The following is a 26,905-nucleotide window of genomic DNA, read 5'->3' as shown; positions in this document are numbered from 1 at the left end:
GTCTCCTGTGGGGGACTTTATCGAAGGCCTTACTGAAATCCATGTATACCACATCCACTGCGTTACCCTCATCCACACACCTAGTCACCCCCTCAAAAAATTCAATCAAATTAGTCAGACATGATCTTCCCTTGACAAAGCCATGTTGACTATCCCTGATTAATCCTTGCTTCTCCAAGTGGAGACTAATTTTGTCCTTCAGAATTTTTTCCAATAATTTTCCTACCACTGATGTTAGGCTCACTGGCCTGTAGTTCCCCGGTTTTTCCCTACTCCCCTTCTTGAATAATGGTACTACATTAGCGGTTCTCCAGTCCTCTGGCACATCCCCTGTGGCCAGAGAGGTTCTGAATATATGTGTCAGAGCCCCCGCAATCTCCTCCTTTGCCTCACACAGTAGCCTGGGATACATTTCGTCCGGGCCTGGGGATTTATCCATTTTTAGGCCTGCTAAAACCGCCAATACCTCCTCCCGCTCGATGTTAATATGTTCGAGTATATCACAGTCCCCCTGCCGTATTTCTATGTCTACATCGTCCTTCTCCATAGTGAAAACAGATGCAAAAAATTCATTTAGAACCCCTCCTACATCTGCCGGCTCCACACACAGATTGCCATTTTTGTCCCTAATGGGCCCTATTTTTTCCCTAGTCATCCTCTTACCCTTAATATACTTATAAAACATCTTAGGATTTTCCTTTATTTTGCTCGCCAGTGTTATTTCATGGCCCCTCCTTGATCTCCTAATTTCTTTTTTAAGTATCCCCCTGCACTTCTTGTACTCCTCTAGGGCTTCCTCCGTCTTTAGCCTTTTGTATCTGCCAAAAGCCCTCCTTTTTTCCCTAATCCATTCTCGTATATCCCCTGACATCCAAGGTTCCCTGGAGTTCTTGGAACCACCCTTGACCTTTACGGGAACATGTTGCCATTGTATGGTCTCAATCTCCCTTCTGAAAGACTCCCATTGCTCCGATGCGGATTTTCCTACAAGCAGCTGATCCCAGTCCATTTTGGCCAGATCCTGCCTTATCCTATTAAAATCGGCCTTCCCCCAATTTAGAACCTTTATTTCCGGCCCCTCCCTATCCTTTTCCATGACCACCTTAAATCTCACTGAATTATGGTCACTGTCACCAAAGTGCTCACCTACTAGCACTTCTTCCACTTGGCTGGCCACATTCCCTAGAATTAGGTCCAGTACCGCCCCCTCTCTTGTAGGACTTTCTACATGCTGGCTCAAAAAGCTCTCCTGGATGCACGTTAAGAATTTTGTACCCTCTAAGCCTTTTACATTCTGAGTATCCCAGTTAATATTGGGGAAGTTGAAATCCCCCACTATTATTACCGTATTATTTGCACAATTTTCTGAGATTTGCCTACATATCTGTTCCTCTATCTCCCCCTGACTGTTTGGGGGCCTATAGTACACTCCCATCAAAGTGCTTGCCCCCTTTTTGTTTTTAAGCTCCACCCATATGGCCTCATTAGAGGAACCTGCTAATATATCATCCCTCCTTATGGCAGTAATTGATTCTTTAATTAATATTGCGACCCCCCCCTCCTCTTATACCTCCCCCTCTGTCTTGCCTGAAGATTCTGTACCCCGGAATATTGAGCTGCCAGTCTTGCCCCTCCCTCAACCATGTCTCTGTGACAGCAACAATATCATACTCCCATGTGTTTATCAACACCTTCAGTTCATCCACCTTATTCGCAAGACTCCTTGCATTAAAATAGATGCCATCCAGCCTTGCCCTCACATATTTGCCCTGTCTTCCAAGCTGACTTGTTTTTTTCTCAATATTTGGCTGCACATCACCCCCTATTGTAGCTCCACTCTGTATCCCATCCCTCTGCCAAGTTAGTTTAAACCCCCAACAGTGCTAGCAAACCTCCCCGCAAGGATATTTGTCCCGCTCTGGTTCAGGTGCAACCCGTCCGACTTGTACAAGTCCCACCTTCCCCAGAAGCAGGCCCAGTGATCCAGGAAACTGAAACCCTCCCTCCTGCACCAACTCTTTAGCCACGCATTCATCTGTTCTATCCTCCTATTTCTATACTCATTAGCCCGTGGCACTGGGAGTAATCCAGAGATTACAACCTTTGAGGTCCTGCTCTTTAATCTGCTACCTAGCTCCCTAAATTCTTGATGCAGGACCTCATCTCCCTTCCTACCTATGTCGTTGGTCCCAATGTGGACCACGACCTCTGCCTGCTCACCCTCCCCCTTGAAAATGCCCTGTAGCCGCTCACTGACATCCATGACCCTGTCACCAGGGAGGCAACAAACCATCCTGGAGTCACGTTTACGGCCACAGAAACGCCTGTCTGTTCCCCTTACGATAGAATCCCCTACCACTATAGCTCTTCCACTCTTTTTCCTCCCAGCCTGTGCAGCAGAGCTACCCCTGGTGCCAGGAAGTTGGCTGCTGCTGCCTTCCCCTGATAAGTCATCCCCCTCAACAATATCCAAAGCGGTATATTTGTTTGAGAGGGGGACGGCCACAGGGGACCCCTGCACTGCCTGCCTGGTGGTCACCCAATTACTTCCTGCCTGTACAACCTTTACCTGCGGTGTGACCATCTCACTAAACGTGCTATCCACGACGTTCTCAGCATCGCGAATGCTCCTTAATGAATCCATCCGCAGCTCCAGTGCCGCAATGCGGTTTGTCAGTAGCTGCAGCTGGACACATTTCCCGCACACATGGTCGTCAGGGACACCGGAAGGGTCCCTGATTTCCCACATAGAGCAGGAAGAGCATAACACGGGGCTGGGCTGTCCTGACATGACTTACCCTTTAACTAATTAATTCAAATTAAATTAATCCCACCAATTTCACTTCAATTAAAAGATATACTCAAGGGCCCTTGCTACACAACAGAGACCCGAGAATCCACAAACTCTAACCTTAGACAAATTCAGCAGGAAAATACTCACCAGCCAATCACTTACCTCTTCCTTGGTGACGTCCCACTTGGATTACTTTTTGCTTCTTATTTATCTTCTGCAGATATAAAAAAAAAGTCTCTGATACTACCTGTTTTTGACCTCATATGCCACTTTTGGTATCAGCACAGTGTTTCTACTCTGAATTATAACATGACATATTGTAACTCACACACAGCGAATGGAATGGAGTACTTGGTCTGACCTATTACCAGACTAGATGATGGTATGGAGCTGAAGAGAACTGCCTCTATTCTAACCGATTAATTCTTTTAAAGACATGTGACATTGCACGTGGGGAGTTAAGACCAAGAGTAGTCTTCAGGTGAAGCGGTTTCAAGGGCAGAGGATAATTAGACCAAGTTGCGCAAGTGTAATTCAGTCCCTATTTTCAAGTCACAAATTCTATTTCCTATATTTCCTTTTTAACTTCTTCTGTCTAGATTTATAATAGAAATTGCCTGTGAACTTGTAAAGGCTGTAAATGCACTCGCCCGCTAGTGGAGGCATTGGAGGGAGGATGTGATTGCAGCATGACGAGCCAATATAGGCAATTTCATTATAAATGCGGACATAGGATTTTATAATGTAAAAAGTTGATAGGAAGTATGCACAGATGTAAGATTTTCAATATATAGATTATCTGAGGTTGCCAGCAGAAAATTGCTTTTGTATTTGCGAAAATCCAAACCCATTACATTTCTAGACAACTGATCTGTAGCTAAGGTGTAAACAGAAATTAAAAATAAGCTTGTTCAGATTGCAAAAAGCCTGTTATCTACATAGATGTGATCAATAGCAATTTAAATCAGCAAGCCAACCTGATTGAGGCTAAAAGACATCTGCTTCTTCAATTAAAAGTGAAATAAATAAAATTCAAATTTTGTCACGCTCCTCAAGGATGAATATTTAAGAACAATTAGGATTTACAAAGACAATAAGTGGAAATAACAATAAGATACAATGAAGTAAGGGCTTTTGAATTAATGAAAATGCCTCCAGAGTTTCTTTTGTTCTTTTATTTACTGAACACAGATAAGTTATTATACATTTGTTAAATGCTATGGAGTATCGAAACTATGTACAGAATGCAGCATTTTCTGTTAGTACTACGTTATATTATTTTCTTTGTTTGCACGGTACCTTGATAATTAGAGTTTTTCAAGGAGGTTAAGTTTTTGTCTAATAGTATGAGAACCGTATACTGAAACTCATTCAGCAGTAAGTGGCATGCAATTTTACATAAACCACTCCGGATGATGTTCTAGCTTTATGTTGAGAATTTCTGAAAAGTTATGCTTCTGTAAAATTTGGGCCTGCTTCATCATTAAGGACTGGATCATACAGTAAGTTATCCTTTCACCTCTGGAACCTGGCTTTGAAGCTAGCTCAGATCCAACTGTAAGAGTTCTACGTGAAATGGGTTTGGTAGTCTCAATTCAGTTCTTAGTGGACGGAGACACACAGCATAAAACCATTCCATAATCTGGCACAAATCAGCATTGAACTTTTAATCTTTTCAGGCTACAGGTATACTCGATGTTAGAGCTGCCTCATTGGTGTAGCAGGAAGTGAACTACTGTGGACAGGATTAAGACAGAACATTAAGACAGTGTAAAGGGAGATTGGCCTTGCATCTAATCAAATTCATGCTATATCTGACTTGATACCAAATGCTAAGTTTCAAGTTCCCTTCCCAAAAATTGGAATAAAAATAGCTTTACTTGGTATGGTAACAAATAACTGTTCATATGAATTTTCTAACAATGTTTTTTCACCTTGTTTAATTTATTTACAGGTAACGACAAAACAAAACAGTACAGACTGTCAGGCTATAGTCATTCATTGCATTTTGAGCTTGAATTTGAACTAATTGAGATTCAGGTATGTAAATTATACTGTCAAATTTCAAGTTTACCAGTAGTGTAAAACAATAGTTATTTAATAACCCTTCATTTTCTTTTGCTAAATCATTGTTAAATAGTGAAAAACTGTATTAGTTGTCACTTGGAAATATATCGCTGTTCCTTCATCATCGCTGGATCAAAATCCTGGAACTCTCTACCTAACAGCACTGTGGGAGAACCTTCACCACATGGACTGCAGCGGTTCAAGAAGGCGGCTCACCACCACCTTCTCAAGGGCAATTAGGGATGGGCAATAAATGCTGGCCTTGCCAGCGACGTCCACATCCCTTGAACAAATAAAGAAAAACTGTCATATAATTTCCAAAAAATGGAAACAGGGCAACAGTTTACTTTGACATCCAGGTGTCCATTCACCTTTATATTTTAAGCTTTACTTTCTCTTCTGATTAATTTTCACTTCAAATTTTCTACCAGCATACTCGAGAACAATATCATAAGAATTAATACACGTTTAAGAATTCCTCCTGATTCAAATTTACTGCAAATTGTGACCTATTCTGTTGATGCTGCCTGTTACTGTAGAATCAAGATGTACCTTCTAACTGTGTACGGAAGGAAACTGATTAATTGTCCTGATGTGTAGGTGCAGGATTATTTTAACAGTTAACACAAAAATGCAGTGATAAGATGCTGAATCAAGCTTAGTGTCTGTTGTAGTTTTATTCTCTATGAGTATCATGATGTAGTAACCCTCAATCATGGGACAAGTGCATTCCTCCCTTGAATTACCACTTGATTTGCGGCAGTAAACAGAATAAAATTCTAAAAGCCACCGTCTCAAATCTGGCACAAAAAAACATTGAGGATCCATAATGGTCCACATATTGCAATCTACACTGCCATTCCTCTGTGTCGAACTTAAAAATTTAGATAGAGTTAACCTGAACTCCCAATAGCATCAAACACTCGCAAGAATCAAACTTCACTTCACATTAAGTATTAATTATAGAAAATACTCTTGTTGCAGCTCAATGGTGAACTCCCTCCAAGACTAATCCATACGTTCTGGCCTTTCACACACCACTGGCCTCTCGCAGCCTAAGATTGTAATGTAACATTCTCACAAGCTGAAATAGAGCCTGATGGGGGTGTTCGATACATATGTGCTACATATAATCTGTTTTGCTCTGCTTTTCACACATTTTCTGTTTAAACATTTACAGCTTCAATGGGTAGGGATACTTCTTGTGACAGCAATGGCGTGAATGCCCTATATAAAGATTCTTCCTCTGACAAAAGATTTTGGGTATGAAGGCACTGCTGCCGAACAAATAGATTTATTGTTTGAATCGAACAGATCCTTTCTTTTCCAGAACCTGTGAGGGATTTTAAAGGTCTCTGCTGTTATGAACTGAACCCCTCCACTGTTGGTAGGGAGATCTCCCATCTAGAGCACAGTATCTATCCAACCTATTACTGCATTAGTTGAGCAGCTTCGTGGTAATTATGGTGGTGAAATGTTAACCCTCTCTTGTAAAACATTTGAATCATATCTGGACATACTCTTTCACAAAAGTTAGAAACCCTTTGATCGAGGTCCTTGAAGATGAGTTGGAAGCTCTTGGAAAAGAGAGGGGAAGCCTTGAACACGGATTCTGTCTACAGTGAGAGCGGGAGAGGAGACCACCTGAATGGCATTGTGTGCAAGGGGAAAGGTTGCTTTTTTGAGGTGACCCAAGAAGTGTGTGATCTGAGTCCCAAGTTATTTGAATCTGAAGTAAGCACCTAAGTGAGAAGGAATAAACCCTATTGGGATTGGTGTGTCTTGGTGTAATCAATGGCAATGAGTAATTTCATTCTTAAAAAGTAATTTCCAGCAGGTGGCACTATTTACTTTGAGTCTATATCTATATTGTTCTTTACTAGTGGAACTTGCATTGCATTCTTCAGTGAGTCAGATGATATGCTGTTTTATGCTATGTAACAATCAATATAATTAGGGTTACTGTTTTGTGGTGATTGAATAATTGAAATTGTGTTTTTATTACTAAGTTAATGGGAGAGTTAGTAGTATTTTCAGGTTCAAATTGTGTGATTCTCTGGAAATTGTAAATCAATGTCCTTGATCATGATTGTTCTGCAATGACCTTTATATCTTGCCTTTTTTAAAGTCCGAGATCTAGAGGTAGATAATAGACTCTAGGTTACAAGTAGGTAGGAGGTGTGCAGAAGTATTGAGGTGTGGGTGGTGCTGTAGTTTTAGTAGTGCTAAGAGGGTGTTCCAGAAGGAACAGAGGGGCATTGGGATATAAGACTATTGAGAAGGAAATCCCTAAGGATTTCTAAGATTGCTGTGTTGGGAATGTGGCAGTGGTGGGAGGGGAATTTAATGGTGTGAGAGTATTGGATGGCGGGGTGGCAAAATAAAGGGAAGGGATTGTGGGGTGTCACTGAGGAAAAAAATCTACAGCTGAATTTGTCGCTGTGATTTGGGAACTGGTTATAAGCTCTTAAGAGAGCTTAGTAAAAGTGCACTATCTTAGTAAAAATGTGTAAGCTATTTCCAGAATTTAAAGCTGTTTCTCAGATTACAATCAGGAATATGGTGATAGGGTTTTTGGTGGGGTGGGTTGGCAGTGAGGAGTGGAATAAGGGAATGGGTGCTCAGGATGGCATGAAAGTGGCAAGGACGAGCAGGGAGGGGAAGGCATAGGCAGTGAGGGTGGGTGCGGCAGTAAGAGGAGTAGTAGTAAGGGGAGGAAGGCACAAGGACTCTGGTCGTGGCGGAGGTGGGGAGGAAAGAGAGTTGAAGCCATCATTAAGGCTATAAGCCTTTATAAAGGAATAAAGAACTTGAATTTATACAGCACCTTTCTCTTCCTCAGGGCAACCCAAAGTGTTTCATAACTCATTAAACACTTTTGAAGTGTAGTCACCATTGTAATGTAGAAAAACATGGAAGCCGATTTTTGCACTGCAAGGACCCACAAACAATGAGATAAATGACCAAATAATCTGTTCTTGATGGTGTTGGTTGAGGGATAAATATTGGCCCGGACAGCAAGGGAACTCCATTGCTTGTCCTTAAATAATGCCATGGGATCTTCTGTATCCACCTGAAATGGCAGAAAGGGCCTCTGTTTAATGTCTTATCTGAAAGACGGCACCTCTGACAATGCAACGTTCCCTCAGTACTTCACTGGAGTGGCAACCTAGATTATGTACTCAGATCACCAGAGTGGGGATGAAACACATGACCTTCTGACTTCAAACTCCCCTTAGAAATGTTAATACAATATCAGCACTATTTGCCATTTAATTAATATGAAGTTCCCCCAGCTCGATTGTGGGGAATTTCCTTATGGGAATTCTGCCTTGACCCGTAAAATGGTACGTTACTAGTTTTGACTAGAAGGAGCTTTAGTAGTTCAATCATTTTTTAAATTCACTCTCGGGATATGGACGTCGCTGGCAAAGTTGGCATTTATGCCCATCCTTAGTTTCCCTTGAGAAAGTGGTGGTGGGCTGCTTCTTGAACCGTTGCAGTCCATGTGGTGAAGGTATTTCGACAATGCTGTTAGGTAAGGATTTCCAGGATTTTAACCCAGCGACGATGATGGGACGGCGATGTATGTCCAAGACGGGATGGTGTGTGACTTGGCGAGAAACCAGGAGGTGATGGTGTTCCCATGCACCTATTGCCCTTGTCCTTCTAGCTGGTGGAGGTCGCTGGTTTGAGAGAGGCTGCAGGTTTGAGAGATGCTGCCGAAGGAACCTTTGCAACTTGCTGCTGTGCATCCTGTAGATAGTACACACTCCAGCCACAATACACCGGTGGTAGAGAGAGTGGATGTTTAATCTGGTGCTGATCAAATTGGTGGACTGCTTCGTCCTGGATGGTGTCAAGCTTCTTGAGTGTTGTTGCAGCTGTGCCCATCCAGGCAAGTGGAGAATTTTCCTTCACACTCCTGACTTGTGCCTTGTAGGTGGTGGAGAGGCTTTGGGCCACTTTTTGCAGAATACCTAGCTTGTGACCTGCTCTAGCAGTCACAGCATTGATGTGGCTCATCCAGTTGCCATTGCCATTGAATATCATGGGGAGGTGATTAGGCTTTTTCTTGTTGGAGATGGTCAATGCCTGACACTTGCCATCAGTCCAAGCCTGGATGTAAGGACGGCTTCATTTTCTGAGGAATTGTGAATGGAGCTGAATACTGCAATCTTCAGCAAACAGCACCATATGCAACTTTCTGATGGAGGGAAGTTTATTGATGAAGCGTGTGAAGATAGTTGGGCCTAGGATGCTGCCCTACAGAATTCCTGCAGCGATGTACTGGAGCTGAGATGATTGGCCTCCAACAACCACAACCATCTTCCTTTGTATCATGTATGACTAGCCACTGGAGAGTTTTGCCCTTGATCCCCAGTGACTTCAGTTTTACTGGGACTCTTTGGTGCCACACTCAGTTGAATGCTGCCTTGATGTCAAGGGCAGTCAATCTCACCTCACATCTGGAATTCAACTCTTGGGTCCACGTTTGGACCAAGGCCGTAATGAGCTCTGGAGCCGAGTGTCCTGTCGGAATTCAAACAGGGCATCTGTGAGCAGATTTTGAGTTAGTGCCACTTGATTGAGAGTAGGCTGAAAGGGTGGTAATTGGCCGGGTTGGATTTGTCCTGCTTTTTGTGGACAGAACATACCTAGACAATTTTCCACATTGTCAGGTTGATGTCAGTGTTGTACATGTACTAGAACAGCAGGGTTAGAGGCGCGACTAATTCTGCAGCACACCACTACAGCTGTGTCCAGTGCGCTCAGTTGTTTCTTGATATCACGTGGAATGAATTGAATTGGCTGAAGACTGGCATTTGTGATGGTGGGGACCTGGGGAGGAGGCCGAGAAGGATCATCCACTCGGCACTTCTGACTGAAGATTATTGCAAGTGTCTTTTGCACTCGTGCTAGACTCTGCCATCATTGAGGATGGGAATGTTCGTGGATTCTCCTCTTCCCGTTAGTTGTTTAATTGTCCTCCACCAGAGCTTTGACCTGATTCATTGGTTGTGGGATTGCTTAGATCTATCTATAGTATGCTGCTTCTGCTATTTAGCATGGATGTAGTTCTGTGTTGTAGCTTCACCAGGTTGGCATTTCATTTTCAGGGATGCCTGGTGCTCCTCCCGGCATGCTCGTCTACACTTTTTATTAAACCAGGGTTGGTCATCTGACTTGATGGAGATTGAGAAGTGAGGGATATGCCAGGCAATGAGGTTAAAGATTGTGGTGGAATATAATTCTGCTGCTGCTGATGGCCACAGTGCCTCTTGGATGACCAGTTATGAGCTGGTAGATCTGGTCTTAATCTATTCCACTTAGCACAGTGGTAGTGCCACACGTCACGATGGAGGGAAGACATGACTTAGTCTAAACATGAACTGTGCGGCAGTGACTCCAACCAATACTGTCATGGACAGATGCATCTGCGACAGGTAGATTGGTGAGAACAAGGTCAAGTAGGTTATTCCCTCATGTTAGTTTTCTCACTGTGCCACAAGCCCAGTCTGGCAGCTGTGTGCTTCAGGACTGTGCCAGATTGGTCACTAGTGGTATTGCTGAGCCATTCTTGGTGATGGACATTGAAGTCCTTCACTGAGAATACATTCTGTTCACTTGCTATCCTCTGCTTCCTTCAAGTGGTATTCAACATGGAGGAGTTATTGAGGGAGGGCAGTAGGTGGTAATCAGTAGGAGGTTTCCTTGCCCGTGTTTGATCTGAAGCCATGAGACTTAATGGGGTTCGGTGTCAATGTTGAGGACTTCCAGGACCACTCCCATCTGACTATATACCACTGTGTCCCCACCTCTAGTGGATCTGTCCTGCCGGTGAGACAGGATATACCCAAGGATGGTGATGGAGGAGTCTAGGACTATTTAACTTCAAGCCCATTCCCATTCGTGGCCAGGAGTACGATTGTTGGCTAGCAAGTTGTATGAGTAGAGAGATGGGGTGGGACAAAAGGAGCACTGCAATGCAGAGTGGGATGGGGAAATGATGGGTTGGGACAGTGGGAGAGGCGGGAGGGAGAAACCTATGGCAGCAGGCCTGACTTTAATAGTTCTGAGACTGGCAATGCTGCGGAGCTGCGCACCTATTCTTAAGGTGGAACTAAGAGGACTTAGTGGGAGGTAAGTGGAATATGTGGGTATGCTTAAATTTGTCTTTGGTATTCCAGCCCCCTTGAGATAAAGGCTAACATTCCATTAGCCTTTTTGATTACTTTTTGTACCCGTGCACTAGCTTTTATTCTATGTACGTGGATACCTAAATCTCTTTGATCTTCCGATGCTCCTAGATTCTCACCATTAAGAAAATGTTCCGATTTGTCCTGGATCCAAATTGGATGAACTCACACTTCCCCACATTGAACTCCATCTGCCATAGTTTTGCCCATTCACTCACTCTGTTTACGTTGCTTTCTAACTTCCTAGTCCCATCTACGCAACTTAGATATAGTTGAGATACTGGATGGGCTAAAAATTGCTAAAGAAGAGCTACTTGAAAGGCTGGCTGTACTTAAAGTAGATAAGTCACCTGGACCGGATGGGATGCATCCTAGGTTGCTGAGGGAAGTAAAGGTGGAAATTGCGGAGGTACTGGCCATAATCTTCCAAACATCCGTAGATATGGGGGTGGTGCCAGAGGACTGGAGAATTGCAAATGTTACCCCTTGTTCAAAAAAGGGTGTAAGGATAAACCCAGTAACTATAGGCCAGTCAGTTTAACCTCAATGGTGGGGAAACTTTTAGAAACGATAATCTTGGACAGAATTAACAGTCACTTGGACGAGTGTAGATTGATTAGGGAAAGCCAGCACGGATTTGTTAAAGGCAAATCGTGTTTAACTGACTTGATAGAGTTTTTTGATGAGGTAACAGAGATGGTAGATGAGGGCAACGCAGTTGATGTGGTGCATATACACTTTCAAAAGGCATTTGATAAAGTGCCGCATGGTAGGCTTATCATCAAGATTGCGGCCCATGGATTAAAGGGGGCAGTAGCAACATGGATACAGAATTGGCTAAGTAACGGGAAACAGAGAGTAGTGGTGAACGGTTGTTTTTCGGACTGAAGGAAGATGTATAGTGGTGTTCCCCAGGGATCGGTGCTGGGACCACTGCTTTTCTTGATATATATTAGTGGCTTGGTCTTGGGTGTACAGGGCACAATTTCAAAATTTGCAGATTACACAAAACTTGGAAATGTAGTAAACAGTGAGGAGGATAGTGATAGACTTCAAGAGGATATAGACAGGCGGTGGCATAGGCGGACACGTGGCAGATGAAATTTAACGCAGAAAAATGCGAAGTGATACATTTCGGTAGGTAGAACGAGGAGAGGCAATCTGAACTAGAGGGTACAACTCTCAAAGGGGTACAGGAAAAGCGAGATCTGGGGGTAAATGTGCACAAATCGTTGAAGATGGCAGGGCCGGTTGAGAAAGCGGTTAAAAAAGCATACGGGATACTGGGCTTTATAAATAGAGGCATAGAGTACAAAAGTATGGAAGTCATGATGAACCTTAATAAAACACTGCTTTGGCCACAACTGGAGTATTGTGTCCTTTTCTGGGCACCGCACTTCAGCAAAGATGTGAAGGCCTTAGAGAGGGTGCAGAAGAGATTTACTAGAATGATTTCAGGGATGAGGGATGTTAGTTACGTGGATAGACTGGAGAAGCTGGGTTGTTCTCCTTGGAACAGAGACGTTGCAAGGAGATTTGATAGAGATATTCAAAATCCTGAAGGGCCTAGACAGAATAGATAGAGAGAAATTGTTCCCATTGGCGGAAAGGTTAAGAACCAGAGGACATAGATTTAAGGTAATTGGCAAAAGAACCAAAGGTGACATGAGGAGAAACTTTTTTACACAACGAGTGGTTAGGATTTGGTATGCACTGCCCAAGGAGGTGGTGGAGGCAGATTCAATCATGGCCTTCAAAAGGGAACTGGATAACTACTTGAAAGGAAAGAATTTGCGGGGCTACGGGAATAGGGCGGGGGAGTGGGACTAGCTGGATTGCTCTTGCTTAGAGCTGGCGCGGACTCGATGGGCCGAATGGCCTCCTTCCATGCTGTAACCTTTCTATGATTCTATGAACTCACTATGCCTCCTAACGCAAAACATTGGTTCTATAGCTCCACCACTGTTGCGGGTGCATAATTGCACTAATGAATTTACATAAAATGTTTTCAGTCTGAATGTGGACATGGGAAAAGTTGACAGGAAATGTGTGCAGACGTAAGATTTAGATATCTAGATTAAAAATGTTTTTACCTCTTTTTGGGCTCTCCACTCTTGATGCCATATGCAATTCTTGAAGAAGAGGGCAGGCTGTCTATTTCAAAACTTCAGGCAATATAGCTGTTAAAATGGCTGGAAGGAGGTGCAAAGGAGTGCAGGTTGGCTTGCCCTCTAATTTATATTTTCCTTTTCCCCCTAATGTGTAACAGCTTTCTTCTGTTTGCAACCTCTTGAGTTTGTCACAATATTTACTGTAGATTTCATTTACATTTTAATGAAAATCATATTTCAGGCAGTTGCAATAGACCAAAACTCATTTAATTTATTTTTCCTTTTTTTGTACTTAACCCTATAGATTATTAGCAAAATAGATTATTTTGGTTTCATTGGGTTGGAAAGACTAATGTCGTATTTCAGATTTTTTTTCTGGTAACTTGGTATGTGTGGAATTAGCAAAATATCTTGCAGTTTCCTTCTGATAAATATAAATAACTTAAGAACAAATGTGATATTATCCAAATTATGCTGGATTAGGGATTCTATGTAAAGTTAGTGACTGGTATTGGAGTTTCGTGCTTTAACTTTATCTCACTCAATTCTTAATTTATTTTTATGAAAATGGAAAAACTGACAAGAAAACATTTTCCCTTTCAGACGAAAGAAAATGTCACAGCTACTGTTATGGAACTGAACATTATTTTGGAATCAAGCGAGTGTTATGATTTGAGCAGATTCATTTCCAGGTATGGTCTCAACAAATTCAAGTTTTTAATTAAAGCTGAAGACAGATTTATATTAACGGTACGTTTTTGTTTCTGTCTTTATGAATTAGCTGTCCAAATGTTCTCCTCCTCCTCCTGTTTGAAGAAGGAGTCATTGTCCATTTCATTACATCTGCACATATTAGGTACCATTTTACCACAGCGGTGGTTAGGTATCTTGCTCTCAGACTTCAGGTAGTGCACCTCTAGCTCCCTGTTTGGTTGCCCTTAACAATTGCATAAGTTGAACTCTGATTTTTTTTTTTTCCCAACCTTCCCTGTATGGAATTGCCTCGTGTAGTTTCTGTCCTAATATCAATAACTGAGCAGGTAATGGTAGACTTTTGGTATCAGGACAAGAAAAAGATCAGCCGTGTTCTAATTGAATGGCCTACTCCTGTTCCTGCATTCCTAAAAACAAAGCTCATTTCATAAAGTCACAAAATGTCTGTTATTCTTTCTACCAACAGCAGAGGGTGTAATAGATGCATGTTTTTTAATTTTTTATTTAAAGCTTGATATAGGTGAGGAAGCCAATTGACCTATCTTGGGTTCAATCCATAAACACCCTGTAGTCCCCTGATCATTGCATGCAACTTTTTCTTAAATTATTCCAGGGCTTTTGCATCCATTATGTGGACTTCCATTCCATGTATTGATCATACTTTGAAGAGCTTCCTGACACGAGTCCTCAATTTGCTGTATACTGGTTTGAATCTGTGTCCCCTTGTTCTAAAGTCATGGTTTATTTTGAAGCAGTGTTCCAAATTAATTTATAGACTTCTCTAAGATAACTTCAGTCCCATCCTTTAACGGCTGAAGCGCCCAGGCTTCTCTGGTATTTTCTCATTCCAAATCATAATTCAGTCCCCTTATGCTGGGAGAAGCCTTGGTGTCTCTTCTTTGAAACACCTGCAGGGCTTGAATGTCTCCTTTGTGTCCCATTGACAGAACTGGACACAGTGGTCAAAGTGTAGACTAACCCAAGAACTATACAGTTTGAGCATGACTTCCTCCAACTTGTGCTTCACTGTTTTGACCCTAGACATTCTCTCAGTGCTGCCAGATTCCAGGAATCCCCTCCCATTGCTCTCTTGGACCATCTTGCCAGTGCTGTCTGATTCTGGGACTTGTTCCCCTGTGCCTCCAGATGCCAAGACATCCATTTTGGGAGCACCCCCCCTCCTAATGTTCTCAGATTCAGTGACGACACCTCCTCCCTCCAATGTTCCCAGACCAAAGAAATGCCGCTTTCACTGCTTGTAGTTATAAGGGGGTTCTTCCCCAGCGCTCCTCCCAGTACTACCACAAAGCTGAATCCTGCCCGTCCTTAACTCTGAAACTGTTCCCTTACTGTTCTGATACCCCATCTTAGTGTGCTTCATGACCCTGGTATTTCAACAGTATTGTCATAAGCCCTAATTTGCCTATTGCTGCTAAGCCACAGGAATTCCTCAAAGCTCTCCTACCCCGGGATCCTAGCTCTCAGTGCTTGGAGACCCTAGGAAACTTCTCTTAGTGCTCCCACATCCCTGCAGATCGCCTACCCTCTCCCCAATGCTGCAACACCCTGACATTTCCCCCAGTGCAGCCTTAGTGCTGAGCCTCCAGTGCTATCAGATTCCAGGGTCATTGCTAATTCAGAGAAACCCCAGCAGCATCCTCAATGGTGCAACCGCTTTGACCCCTCCCCACACCCACCTCAAAGACATTGCTCCCAGACCCAGGCTTCCTGGGCTGCTGCAAGACTTCCTTCTGGCCCCATTACAGACATATCGGATGTTCCCTCCCACTACAAGCCCCCAAAATTGCTCTGTAAAGCAAACGCATTCTGGAAATCTGAAAAGAAACAAAAAATGTAGGATATGAACTGCAGGTCAGTCAGCAGTTGACAAAGAAAAGTAGGTGAACGTTTATGGTGGAATCCTTCAGTGTCGCTGAGTCACTGACAGCCCAGCACTTAGTAATCATTTTAGAAAGGATGATTACTCTATTTGATTTTAATACTTTATCTTTTTATTTATCTATTAATTAGATCCAAATAACTCATTGCTGAGTGTTTGCCAGATTATTATTATTGTTTTTTTCTGAGATTGGTACAGGAGGTTCGCAACCCCTCAAATAATGAAGCAGTCCGAGCCCGCATGCAGCAAGACCTGGACAACATCCAGGCTTGGGCTCATAAGTGGCAAGTAACATTCACCCAGATAAGTGCCAGGCAATGACCATCTCCAACAAGAGAGAGTCTAACCACCTCCCCATGACATTCAACGGCATTACCATCTCCGAATCCCCCACCATCAACGCCCTGGGGGTCACCATTGACCAGAAACTTAATTGGACCAGCCATATAAATACTGTGGCTACGAGAGCAGGTCAGAGGCTGGGTATTCTGTGGCGAGTGACTCACCACCTGACTCACCAATGCCTTTCCACCATCTACAAGGCACAAGTCAGGAGTGTGATGGAATACTCTCCACTTGCTTGGATGAGTGCAGCTCCAACAACACTCAAGAAGCTCGACACCATCCAAGATAAAGCAGCCCGCTTGATTGGCACCCCATCCACCACCCTAAACATTCACTCCCTTCACCACCGGCGCACTGTGGCCGCAGTGTGTACCATCCACAGGATACACTGCAGCAACTCGCCAAGGCTTCTTCGACCGCACCTCCCAGACCCGCAACCTCTACAACCTAGAAGGACAAGAGCAGCAGGCACATGGGAACAACACCACCTGCACGTTCCCCTCCAAGTCACACACCATCCCGACTTGGAAATATATCGCCGTTCCTTCATCCTGGAACTCCCTTCCTAACAGCACAGTGGGAGAACCGTCACCACACGGACTGCAGCGGTTCAAGAAAGCGGCTCACCACCACCTTCTCAAGGGCAATTAGGGATGGGCAATAAATGCTGGCCTCGCCAGCGACGCCCACATCCCATGAACGAATAAAAAAAAAGGTTGAGGTGATGGAAAATTTGAAAGTTTAATTTCAAAATCTCCAGTTTTTCATCTATCTCCCCTCATACCCTCTCCTTCTTCATCATCTTGTCCATGAGTCCTACCTCCTTTTTTGACCCAATTCTCATGAAACTACTCAGCACCAACTTCCTTTCTTAACCCCCATACTATCTGAGGTTATAAATGGTCCCCTCTTGGCTTCAAAACTGCCGTCATCAACCTCTTCTCAAAAGGCTCACCTTTGACTTACACCCCCTTTTCCAATCTCCCTTTTGCTCTCCAAAGTTCTCAAGCATTCTGCCTTGACCCTTCCACTGACTCTGCGTTGTCAGACTGCTTGTCCAATATCCATTCTTGGATGAGCCACAATTTCCTCCAGATAAACATTGGGAAGAATGAAGCCACTGTCTTCAGCCCTCGCCAAAAACTCTACCCTCGCCACCGACTCCATCCCCTTCCCCAGCCATTGTCTTGGACTGAACCAGACTGTTGGCAATCTTGGTGTCTTCTTTGACCTTGAACTGAGCTTCCGTCCTCATATCCTCTCCATCACAAAGTCCGCCGCCTTCTACCTTCGTTACATTGCATGTCTCAGCCCATTTGTCGCTGAAATCCTCATCTATGTCTTTGCCATCTGCAGACTTGACTATTCCAATACTCTCCTGGCTGGCCTCCATCTTTCACCCTCCGTAGACTTCAGCTCATCCAAAACTATCCTGCACCAAGTCCTGCTCGCCCATCACACCTGTCTTGGCTGACCTGCATTGGCTCCCGGTTGTTCAATGCCTTAAATTTAAAATTCTCATCCTCGTGTTTAAATCCCCTCATAGCCTTGCCTTTTATTTTCTCTGTAATCTCCTCCAGCCCTACAACCCTCCCAAAAACTCTCTTCCTCTGACTCTAATCTTTTGTGCATCCTCGCTCCCTTTGTCCCACCATTGGCAGCTGTGCCTTCAGTGACCCAGGCCCAACACTCTGGAATACCCTCTCTCAACCCCTCTGCCTCTGCAACCATCACCCCCACCCCCGTCCCCCTTGAAGGCCCTCTTTAAAACCCATCTTTTTGACTCCTCCAAGTATCTACTTCCTTGTCTTAGCATCCATTTTAGTCTAAATACACTTCTGTAAAGCACCAGGGGAATTTTACTTAATTAAAGGTGCTATATAAATGCAAGTTGTTAAAGGTGAAAACATTCATTGCTTTAGCTAAAAAAAAATTGTAGAATAATGGATGGCCATTGTGCATTCCAAATAAATGCAGATTTATTTAAAACGAAGTCCAAAACCAGCAAGAAATCTCATAAACATCTGTAGTTTAATTATGGCTGTGTGTAAACACTTTTTAATGACCCCAGTTTTGTCTGGAAAAAATCTGTTGCTGTATAGGGATGACTGAACTATGTGGTAAAAATCTGTCCCTTTTTTAGTGGTTTTCAGTATGAAAGAGGAGTATTTTGAATAAGACATATTACCCACAGACCACCTTTCTCCAATCATTTATTTGTAATCAGAGGTGCTCCATGTGGTCATCTCATTGGAACGTTGGAAGTGTTGTATGTAGCTTGATGTGTCTGAAAAAAGTTGCTTTGCATTTATAGTGTGCCAAAATGTTATGTAACATGGCAACATTTAGGCACATCTGGAAAATGTTAAGTTAAATAAGGACTTTATGTTGGCAAAAATGTGATGGAAAATTAAATACAGTTGGGTAATAAATCTTAGCCAAGATTTAAGGGTCAGTGTATTTGGGCATGTTTTTTATTCTCCCAAGAATATATATTTTCTTAAGGACAGAATGCTTCATTCAAATATTTATAGTTTTCATATTGATGTGATATGTTTCACATGGGATATTTTTTCCACTATTTCTGCTGTATCCATTAAATTGAGGGTGAAATTGGTCTTGGGCCAATTAGCGAATTAGGATCCCATTTTGCACTCCGCCTGATTGAAGTCAGTGGAAAAGAACATCGGCCGGAGTGTAAAACAGGCTGCTGATTTGCTATTGCCTGTTTTACATTAACGCCCAAGAACAATTTCACTCCCATTGTGTCTTCTGTTGTCCTAATGGATAGGTTTATTTATTTTAGTTGCTTCAGAAACAAGTTACAGCACAAGAGGCCTGCGAGCAAGTTGCTTGGCCCACCGTCTTTGATGGCAAATTGTGTGTGCAGTATGCATCTTCAAAAGAGACTTCCCTGATGCCACTTGGGTAAAGTGTGCTGCTGTGGCTAACAGACTAGAAAGTCCCCAGCTCCTAATCTGTGTGACTGCTAATTGGAGCCAGTATTATTCACCTTGATGGGCAGAAAATGTCCTTTTTTTAATCTCTCTCAAGTTGTAGTTTCCTTCAATTATTCTGCTTGTTGTCTCACATTCGAAATGTTCAAAGCACTTTTATTTTAAGGTTGTTGCCCTTGAATGAAGCGCGCACAATTTTTTCCTTTTCTCTTATCATTCTCCTTATAAGTTCTTGGAAGTTCTCCGGTGATGTACCAGCTTCTGCAGAGTAGAGGATGGGATGTGTGGTTTGATCATTAATCCCGCTCTTAACTGGCCGTCAGAAGGCATATATCAGCACCTAACAGGAGCTTCCACTCCTTGCCAGAAATGCCAGGTTTTTGCTTGGTGCTGCTGAGATTAGTAACTTGGCAGAATTGAGGTCTGAACCTTTGTACTCCCTGGTGTAGTTGCGTGATTTAAAAAAAGGTTTGTGGTGAGCAGTGAGTCAGTGGATACTTCAGCTATACAGACTATGAAGATATTTACACCTGGTCTATGTTAGGATAGCTGATCTTTTCTTTAAATCATTCTCGGGATATGGGTGTCGCTAACAAGACCAACGTTTATTGCCGATCCCTAGTTGGCCTTGGTGGTGAGCCTCCTTCTTGCACCTTCACCTGCGGTCCATGTGGTGAAGATACTCCCACAGTGCTGTTAGGTAAGGTGTTCCTGTATTTTGACCCATCCACAATGAAGGAATGGCAATCTATGTCCATTGTAAACAATTTTACAACACCAAGTTATAGTCCAGCAATTTTATTTTAAATTCACAAGCTTTCGGAGGCTTCCTCCTTCCTCCTTCCTATGTCCAAGCCAGGATGATGTGTGACTTGGAGGTGGTGGTGTTCCCATGCTGCTGTTGTCCTTCTAGGTGATGGAGATTGTAGATTTGGAAGGTGCTGTCGAAGAAGCCATGGTGAGTTGTGGCAGTGCATCCTATAGATAGTACACACTGCCATGGTGCGTCGGTGGTGGAGGGAGTGGATGTTTAAGGCAGAGGGTGGTCTCCCGATCAAGCGGACTGCTTTGTCCTGGATGGCGTAGAGCTTCTTGAGTGTTGTTGCAGATGCACCCATCCAAGCAAGTGCAGAGAATTTCATCATGCTCCTGACTTGTGCCTTATATGCGTTCGAGAGGATTTGGAGAGTCAGAAGGTGAGCCACTCCCCGCAGAATACTAATCCTCTGACGTGCTCTAGTAGCCACGGCATTTATGTCACTAGTCCAGTTGGGTTTCCAGTCTATGGTGACCTCCCCCCAGGATGTTTGTTAATGCCATTGAATATCATCGTGAGGTGGTTAGACTCTCTTGTTGGAGATGGTCATTGCCTGGCATTTGTGTGGTGCAAATGTTACTTGCCACTTATCATCCCAAGCCTGGATGTTGTCCAGGTCTTGCTGCATGTGGGCGCGGACTAATTCATTATCTGAGGACTTGTAAATGGAGCTGAACGCTGCAATCATCAATGAACAACCTCACTTCTGACCATGTCGAAGCCATTGTCTTCGGCTTCCAACACAAACTCTATTCCCTAGCCACTGACTCCATTCCCCTCACTGGCCACATTCTGAGGCTTAACCAGACTGTTCACAACCTTGGCATCCTATTTGATCCTGAGCAGAGTTTCCGATCTTATATCCTCTCCATCACCAAGACAGCCTATTTCCACCTCTGTAATATCATCCGTCTCCACCCTTGCCTCAGCCCATCGGCTACTGAATCCCTCATCCATGCTTTTGTTACCTCCAGACTCGACTATTCCAATGCTCTCTTCGCCGGCCTCCCGCCTTCCACTCTCCATAAACTTCAGCTCATCCAAAACTCTGCTGCTTGTATTCCAAGTCCCGTTCATCCATCACCCTGTGCATGCTAACCTACGTTGGCTCCTGGTCCGGCAATGCCTCGAATTTAAAATTCTCATTCTTGTGTTCAAATACCTTTATGGCCTCGTCCCTCCCTATCTCTGTAACCTCCTCAAACGCTGCAACCTGCTGAGATCTCTGCACTCCTCCAATTCTGGTGTATTGCACACGCTCAATTTTCATCGCCCCACCTTTGGCAGCAGTACCTCCCTTAGGGAATTCCCTCCCTAAACCGCTCTACCTCTCTCTCCTCCTTTAAGATGCTCCTTAAAACCTACCTCTTTGACCAAGCTTTTGGTCACCTGTGCTAGTATCTCTCTAGCTCAGTGTCAAATTTTGTTTGTTAATGCTCCCATGAAGCGCCTTGAAAAGTTATTTGATGTTTAAGGCGCTATATAAATGCAAGTTGTTGTTATGATGGAGAGAAGGTCATTGATGAAACAGCTGAAGTTAGTTGGACCTAGGATGGTGCCCTGAGGAACTCCTGCAGCAATGTCCTGGGGTTGAGATGATTGGCCTCTAACAACTATCTTCCTTTGTACTAGGTATGATTCCAACCACTGGAGAGTTTCCCCCCTGCCCATCTCCATTGACTTCAATTTTACTAGGGCGCCTTGGTGCCACACTCGGTCGAATGCTGCCGAATTGATGTCAAGGGCAGTCACAATCACTTCACCTCTGGAATTCAGCTCTTTTGTCCATGTCTGGAGCCAAGGGGGCCTTGCGAAACCCAAACTGGGCATCGGCACTTCTGGCTTAAAGTGGTTATGCATGCTTCAGCCTTGTGTTTTGTACTCTTGTGCTGGACTCTGCCATCATTAAGGATGGGGATGTTCATAGATCCTCCTCCTCCCATTAGTTGCTTAATTGTCCACCACCATTCACGACTGAATGTGTCAGGACTGCAGAGTTTTGACCTGATCTGTTAGTTGTGGGATTGCTTAGCACTGCCTACAGCATGCTGCTTCCAGGTTGACACCTCATTTTCAGGTATGCCTGGTGCTGCTCTTGACATGTTCTTGTACACTCCTCATTGAAACACTGTTGGTCATTTAGCTTGATGGTGATGGAGGAGTGAGGGATACGCTGAGCCTCATGGATGACCAGTTTTAAGCTGCTAGATCTGTTCTTAATTTGTCCACTTAACACGATGGTAGTGCCACATGACACGATGGAGGGTGTCCTCAGTGTAAAGACGGGACTTGTTCTCCGCAGGAACTGTGCGGTGTTCACTTTTACCAATACCATCATGGACAATCGCATTTGCGATGGGTAGATTGGTGAGGACGAGGTGAAGTAGGTTATTCTCTCGTATTGGCTCTCTCACCATGTGCTGCAAGCCCAGTCTGGCAGCTATGTGCTTCAGGACTCAGCCAGCTCAGTCAAGGGTGGTATTACCGAGTCACTCTTGGTGATGGACATTGAAGTTCCCCACCCAGAGTATATTCTGTGCCCTGCTGGGACAGCTGAGAGGGTGCTCTTATTGGTCTATTATCTCTGAACGAGGGAGGGAAAATAAATTATGGCCACTGTTCACAGCTTTTGTCATTTATACGTTGACCTTTGCTAAAAGTACATGTGTGTAAGCATCAGATGAGGATAGGATTAGGCTGAATGTGATGGGCCTCACTGGTGGTTGGCCTGCTAACATTGTCGAGGCTTGCACTTGAAGCATGGCCATTGGGGTGAGGTATCAATAAGCAGCCAATGGAGCCATGGGGTAAATTCACTAAACCCGCACTCCCAGCAGGGAACTATGGTCAAAGGGCGAATGGGTTGGAGAATTGCTGTCATAATGTAGTAGCCCTATTTCCGAACTCTGCTCCCTCAATTGTGGCTCCCTACTGGGAACATGGGTTTGGTGAATTTACCTATGAATTCCAAGAGGAGATGTTACCTTCAGGAGGGGAGGACAAGGGGAGGAAATCAAAAGTGTAGGGGGGGATTTGAGAGCTAAGAAGTACTCAAAGCATCCAAGTTTGGTGTAGGCCAGTGCCAAAAAGGCGAGAATGTGCAAGCTGCACAGTATTTGTTCCAGCACACTCTTGATTACCGAGATCCCTGTGGGTATATTCCATTTTCTGGAAAAAATGAGAGTTCATATAAGCAAAGTTATGTTGAATTTTCTGCCCACAACAAAACTGTTACTCTTTTACTCTCAAACTGTTGTTGCAAGAGAAATACAGCAATCTTTTCTGATCCCAAATGTTCTGATTCAGGTTTTTTTTGTGAAGAAAGAAAGACAACTATTTTGCTAACTTTCCATTTCTTAATTTTGACTTTCTTGGCATAGTTCATTCTTTGTAACTTTTTAATTTATATCTATATTTATATCGGCAAATAGTCTTTTAAGAAATTGTACACTCTTGGCATCCTGCAACACACAGCTGGAGTGGGCTGGCACTCATAACACTGCCAGGGAAAAATCACAACTGATGACTCCCCTTGAAAATGTTTTGATGACCCCTTGTGCCCCTGCGCAGATTATATGGGGAGCCACGTCTAACGACACCAGTTTGTTTCCCTGCATACTGAAAAACATTTATTTTGTTTTGTCACTCTGTTGTGAGCTGTGTTTGCTAGTTCAATATTGACTGGTGCTCCTCATGTGTGCACTGTTTTTGTTGAGATTTTATCAGGTTCCAACATATTCAGACTGATCTGGCTCTGATTCGATCATCAAAGGACCAAGTGGCTCAAAAAAGAGGGAGGATAGGAAAAAGTTGAATGTTTTGACCTCGAAAGGAGGCGATTTATAGAGATATATAAGATGGTAAACAATATAGAAAAGGTAAATTTGGCACATTACTTGGAGTTAAACCATGATGATGGGACAAAAGAGCTGTCATTCAAACTAGTCAAAGACAAATTTAGGACTTATTCCAAGAAGTTCTTCACAGGTAGAGAATGATCAACGTGGGAGTTGGACTTCTGCAAATCCTGGAAACATTAAACTAACAGTTGGATGCTATAATTTTGGGGAGGGGAGAACTGTGGGTTTTTTCTTTCGGGATGGAATTAGATAGTATGAACAGTCTTATTGGTACCAATTTTGTGATCTCCAAATCCCATATCAACTCTCCTTACCCTTCTGCATTTTCTCCTTGTTTGAACACCTGACTCTCCACATACCTTTTGTCTGATTTATTTTCATTTTCTACTGCTCCCTATACTGTGAAGACGGATGTAAGGAATCTTACAACACCAGGTTATAGTCCAACTGTTTTATTTGAAAATCACAAGCTTTCGGAGGCTTTCTCCTTCGTCAGGTGAAGACGGATACAAAGTTCTCATTTAACAAGTCTGCCACGTCCTTATTGTCAATTACAGTATCACTTCCGTCTGTCTTCAATGGGCTCACATTCCCCTTTACCAATCTCTTTCTCTTAATGTATTTCTAAATACTATTTTTTCATTTGGAGTACAACTTTATTAAGATCACAACTTTATGATCTAAACAGAAAGTTAACAAAAAGTAGGAATGACATTAACATACAACTTGAAACAATGTCTATTGTAATTCACCAGTATCATAAATTAAATTATGCTTACTCTCAAAAATGTTACTGTTAGCTTTGAGATCACTGGCAAAAATTTTTTTCATATTCCCTTTTTGCATCTCTTAATACTTTCTTTGTACCCCATTATTGCTTTTTATAGCTCTCATATAGCCTGTATAAAGGGAATAAAATTGATAAATGGAATATGATTAAATTCAATATACTTTTCACTGAGTTGTCTTTAGTGTGTATCATTTATACTGTGGCCTCTTCTGAACCTTGCTTATTGTTCTGCCAAGAATACTTCCACCTTGGCCAGTAATCTTTGAACACAAGAGGAATAATTTTACTTGCTTGATTGCCCAAATTTATTGTTTGTATTCTTCATAGGTTATTAGAACCAGGAGTATGTGAGCGTGTATGCATGAATGGGATATGCGGAGATGGTGACAGAGATCATGTCTGATTACACACCCAATGGCAATTCCTAAATTCATATAATTATTGCATGTAGTGAATAACTGTGATTTCAAATGAGTCAGTACCTTCAGGAGAGGATGTTAGAAGATTGAAATAAATTCAGTTTATTTGGATTTGTTTCTTTGTTCCACATATGGGCAGTGGGACCTAAAATTATACATGATCATAAGCTCAGCCCTTTTGAAGAAACTGAAGTTCAGGCAGGGTCATGAAAACTGGTCAGTCAGCCCAGACTATGGATTGTAGCTGGAACTTTTCTTGATTGTATGGCTACTTTCCACCCAGGATGGTGTACATATATGTGTGCTATTGGGGCAATGTGAGGAAGATCTTAACAACCCACTTGTTCTTTTGTGATTCAGACAACAGCCTCCTCGCCACTTTTTTGGTTGACTCTGTGAAGTACCTTGGGACGTTTTTCTATGTTAAAGGTTCTATATAAATGCTAGTTGTTGTTATAAACTCAGTGGTCCATTCTGTATAGAGTTTAAAATGTGTGTGAAGTAAGAATTTAGATGGGCAGTGAATGTTAGCATGGATTAAATTTGAACTTTTGTTTCGAACTAGATTTAGATTTTCTTGATATTTTTCAATTTTACCAACTTTTTGTTTTATAGAGCTGAAGAAAAGAAGAATCTTCTACTATTTTTCAGAACGCTCTCTGTCTTTGCAAAATGGTACGAGTTCCGCCAAGTCACTTTCAGACATTTCAAGGTAGGACAAAGCATTCTGATATCTAGCTGTAACGGTTCGCATTAGTAAATTTCTATCTTCTAAAAATATCTTGTGCAGCAGTTTTAAGACTTAAGTCTCCAGCAGAAGTGCTTCTTAAGACTAAACTGGGGCTAAAAAACAACCAGTAAATTTATAGATTGATCTTTTTCAAATTTTCTTTTTCCAGTAACACATGTATTCAGCAGATTTTTCTAATCTGGCTGTTGAAGAACTTGACTTCACACACATGCAGACATAAATAGATGAGCACTTACTCACCAATAACCTGATCGCGGATGCTCAGTTTGGGTTCCGCTAGGACCACTCGGCTCCAGACCTCATTAAAGCCTTGGTCCAAACATGGACAAAAGAGCTGAATTCCAGAGGTGAGCCGAAAGTAACTGCCCTTGACATCAAGGCAGCATTTGACCGAGTGTGACACCAAGGAGCCTTAGTAAAATTAAGTCAGTGGGGATCAAGGGGAAAACTCTCCAGTGGCTGGAGTCATACCTAGCACAAAGGAAGATGGTAGTGGTTGTTGGTGGCCAATCATCTCGGCCCCAGGACATTGCTGCAGGAGTTCCTCAGGGCAGTGTCCTAGACCCAACCATCTTCAGCTGCTTCATGAATGACTTTCCCTCCATCATAAGGTCAGAAATGGGGATGTTCACTGATGATTGCACAGTGTTCAGTTCCATTCACAACCCCTCAGATAATGAAGCAGTCCATGCCCGCATGCAGCAAGACCTGGGCAACATCCAGGCTTGGGCTGATAAGTGGCATGTAACATTCGCGTTAGACAGGTGCCAGGCAATGACCATCTCCAACAAGAGAGTCTAACCACCTCCCCTTGACATTCAACGGCATTACCATTGCTGAATCTCCCACCATCAACATTCTGGGGGTCACCATTGACCAGAAACTTAACTGGACCAGCCACATATACTGTGGCTTCAAGAGCAGGTCAGAGGCTGGGTATTCTGTGGCGAGTGACTCACCTCCTGACGCCCCAAAGCCTTTCCACCATCTACAAGACACAAGTCAGGAGTGTGATGGAATACTCTCCACTTGCTTGGATGAGTGCAGCTCCAACAACACTCAAGAAGCTCGACACCATCCAGGACAAAGCAGCCTGCTTGATTGGCACCCCATTCACCACCCTAAACATTCACTCCCTTCACCACCGGCGCACCGTGGCTGCAGCGTGTTCCATCCACAG

The 26,905-nt window shown here is 43.2% G+C and overlaps 1 protein-coding gene across 1 annotated transcript in view; it reads left to right on the top strand.

The window, feature by feature from the left end:
- The window catches only part of cenpp (centromere protein P), a 246,823-nt gene that overhangs the window by 10,679 nt on the left and 209,239 nt on the right, over nucleotides 1–26,905 (top strand). The window contains exons 4-6 of the mRNA XM_067998622.1: nucleotides 4,749–4,834; nucleotides 13,776–13,864; nucleotides 25,590–25,686. Coding sequence (XP_067854723.1) covers nucleotides 4,749–4,834; nucleotides 13,776–13,864; nucleotides 25,590–25,686 — 272 coding nt within the window. The remainder of the gene's footprint in view (nucleotides 1–4,748; nucleotides 4,835–13,775; nucleotides 13,865–25,589; nucleotides 25,687–26,905) is intronic.

The sequence above is a fragment of the Heptranchias perlo genome, chromosome 17 (assembly GCF_035084215.1).
Source record: "Heptranchias perlo isolate sHepPer1 chromosome 17, sHepPer1.hap1, whole genome shotgun sequence".
NCBI classification, from domain to species: domain Eukaryota; kingdom Metazoa; phylum Chordata; class Chondrichthyes; order Hexanchiformes; family Hexanchidae; genus Heptranchias; species Heptranchias perlo.
This window is presented reverse-complemented; position numbering and strand designations above follow the sequence as displayed.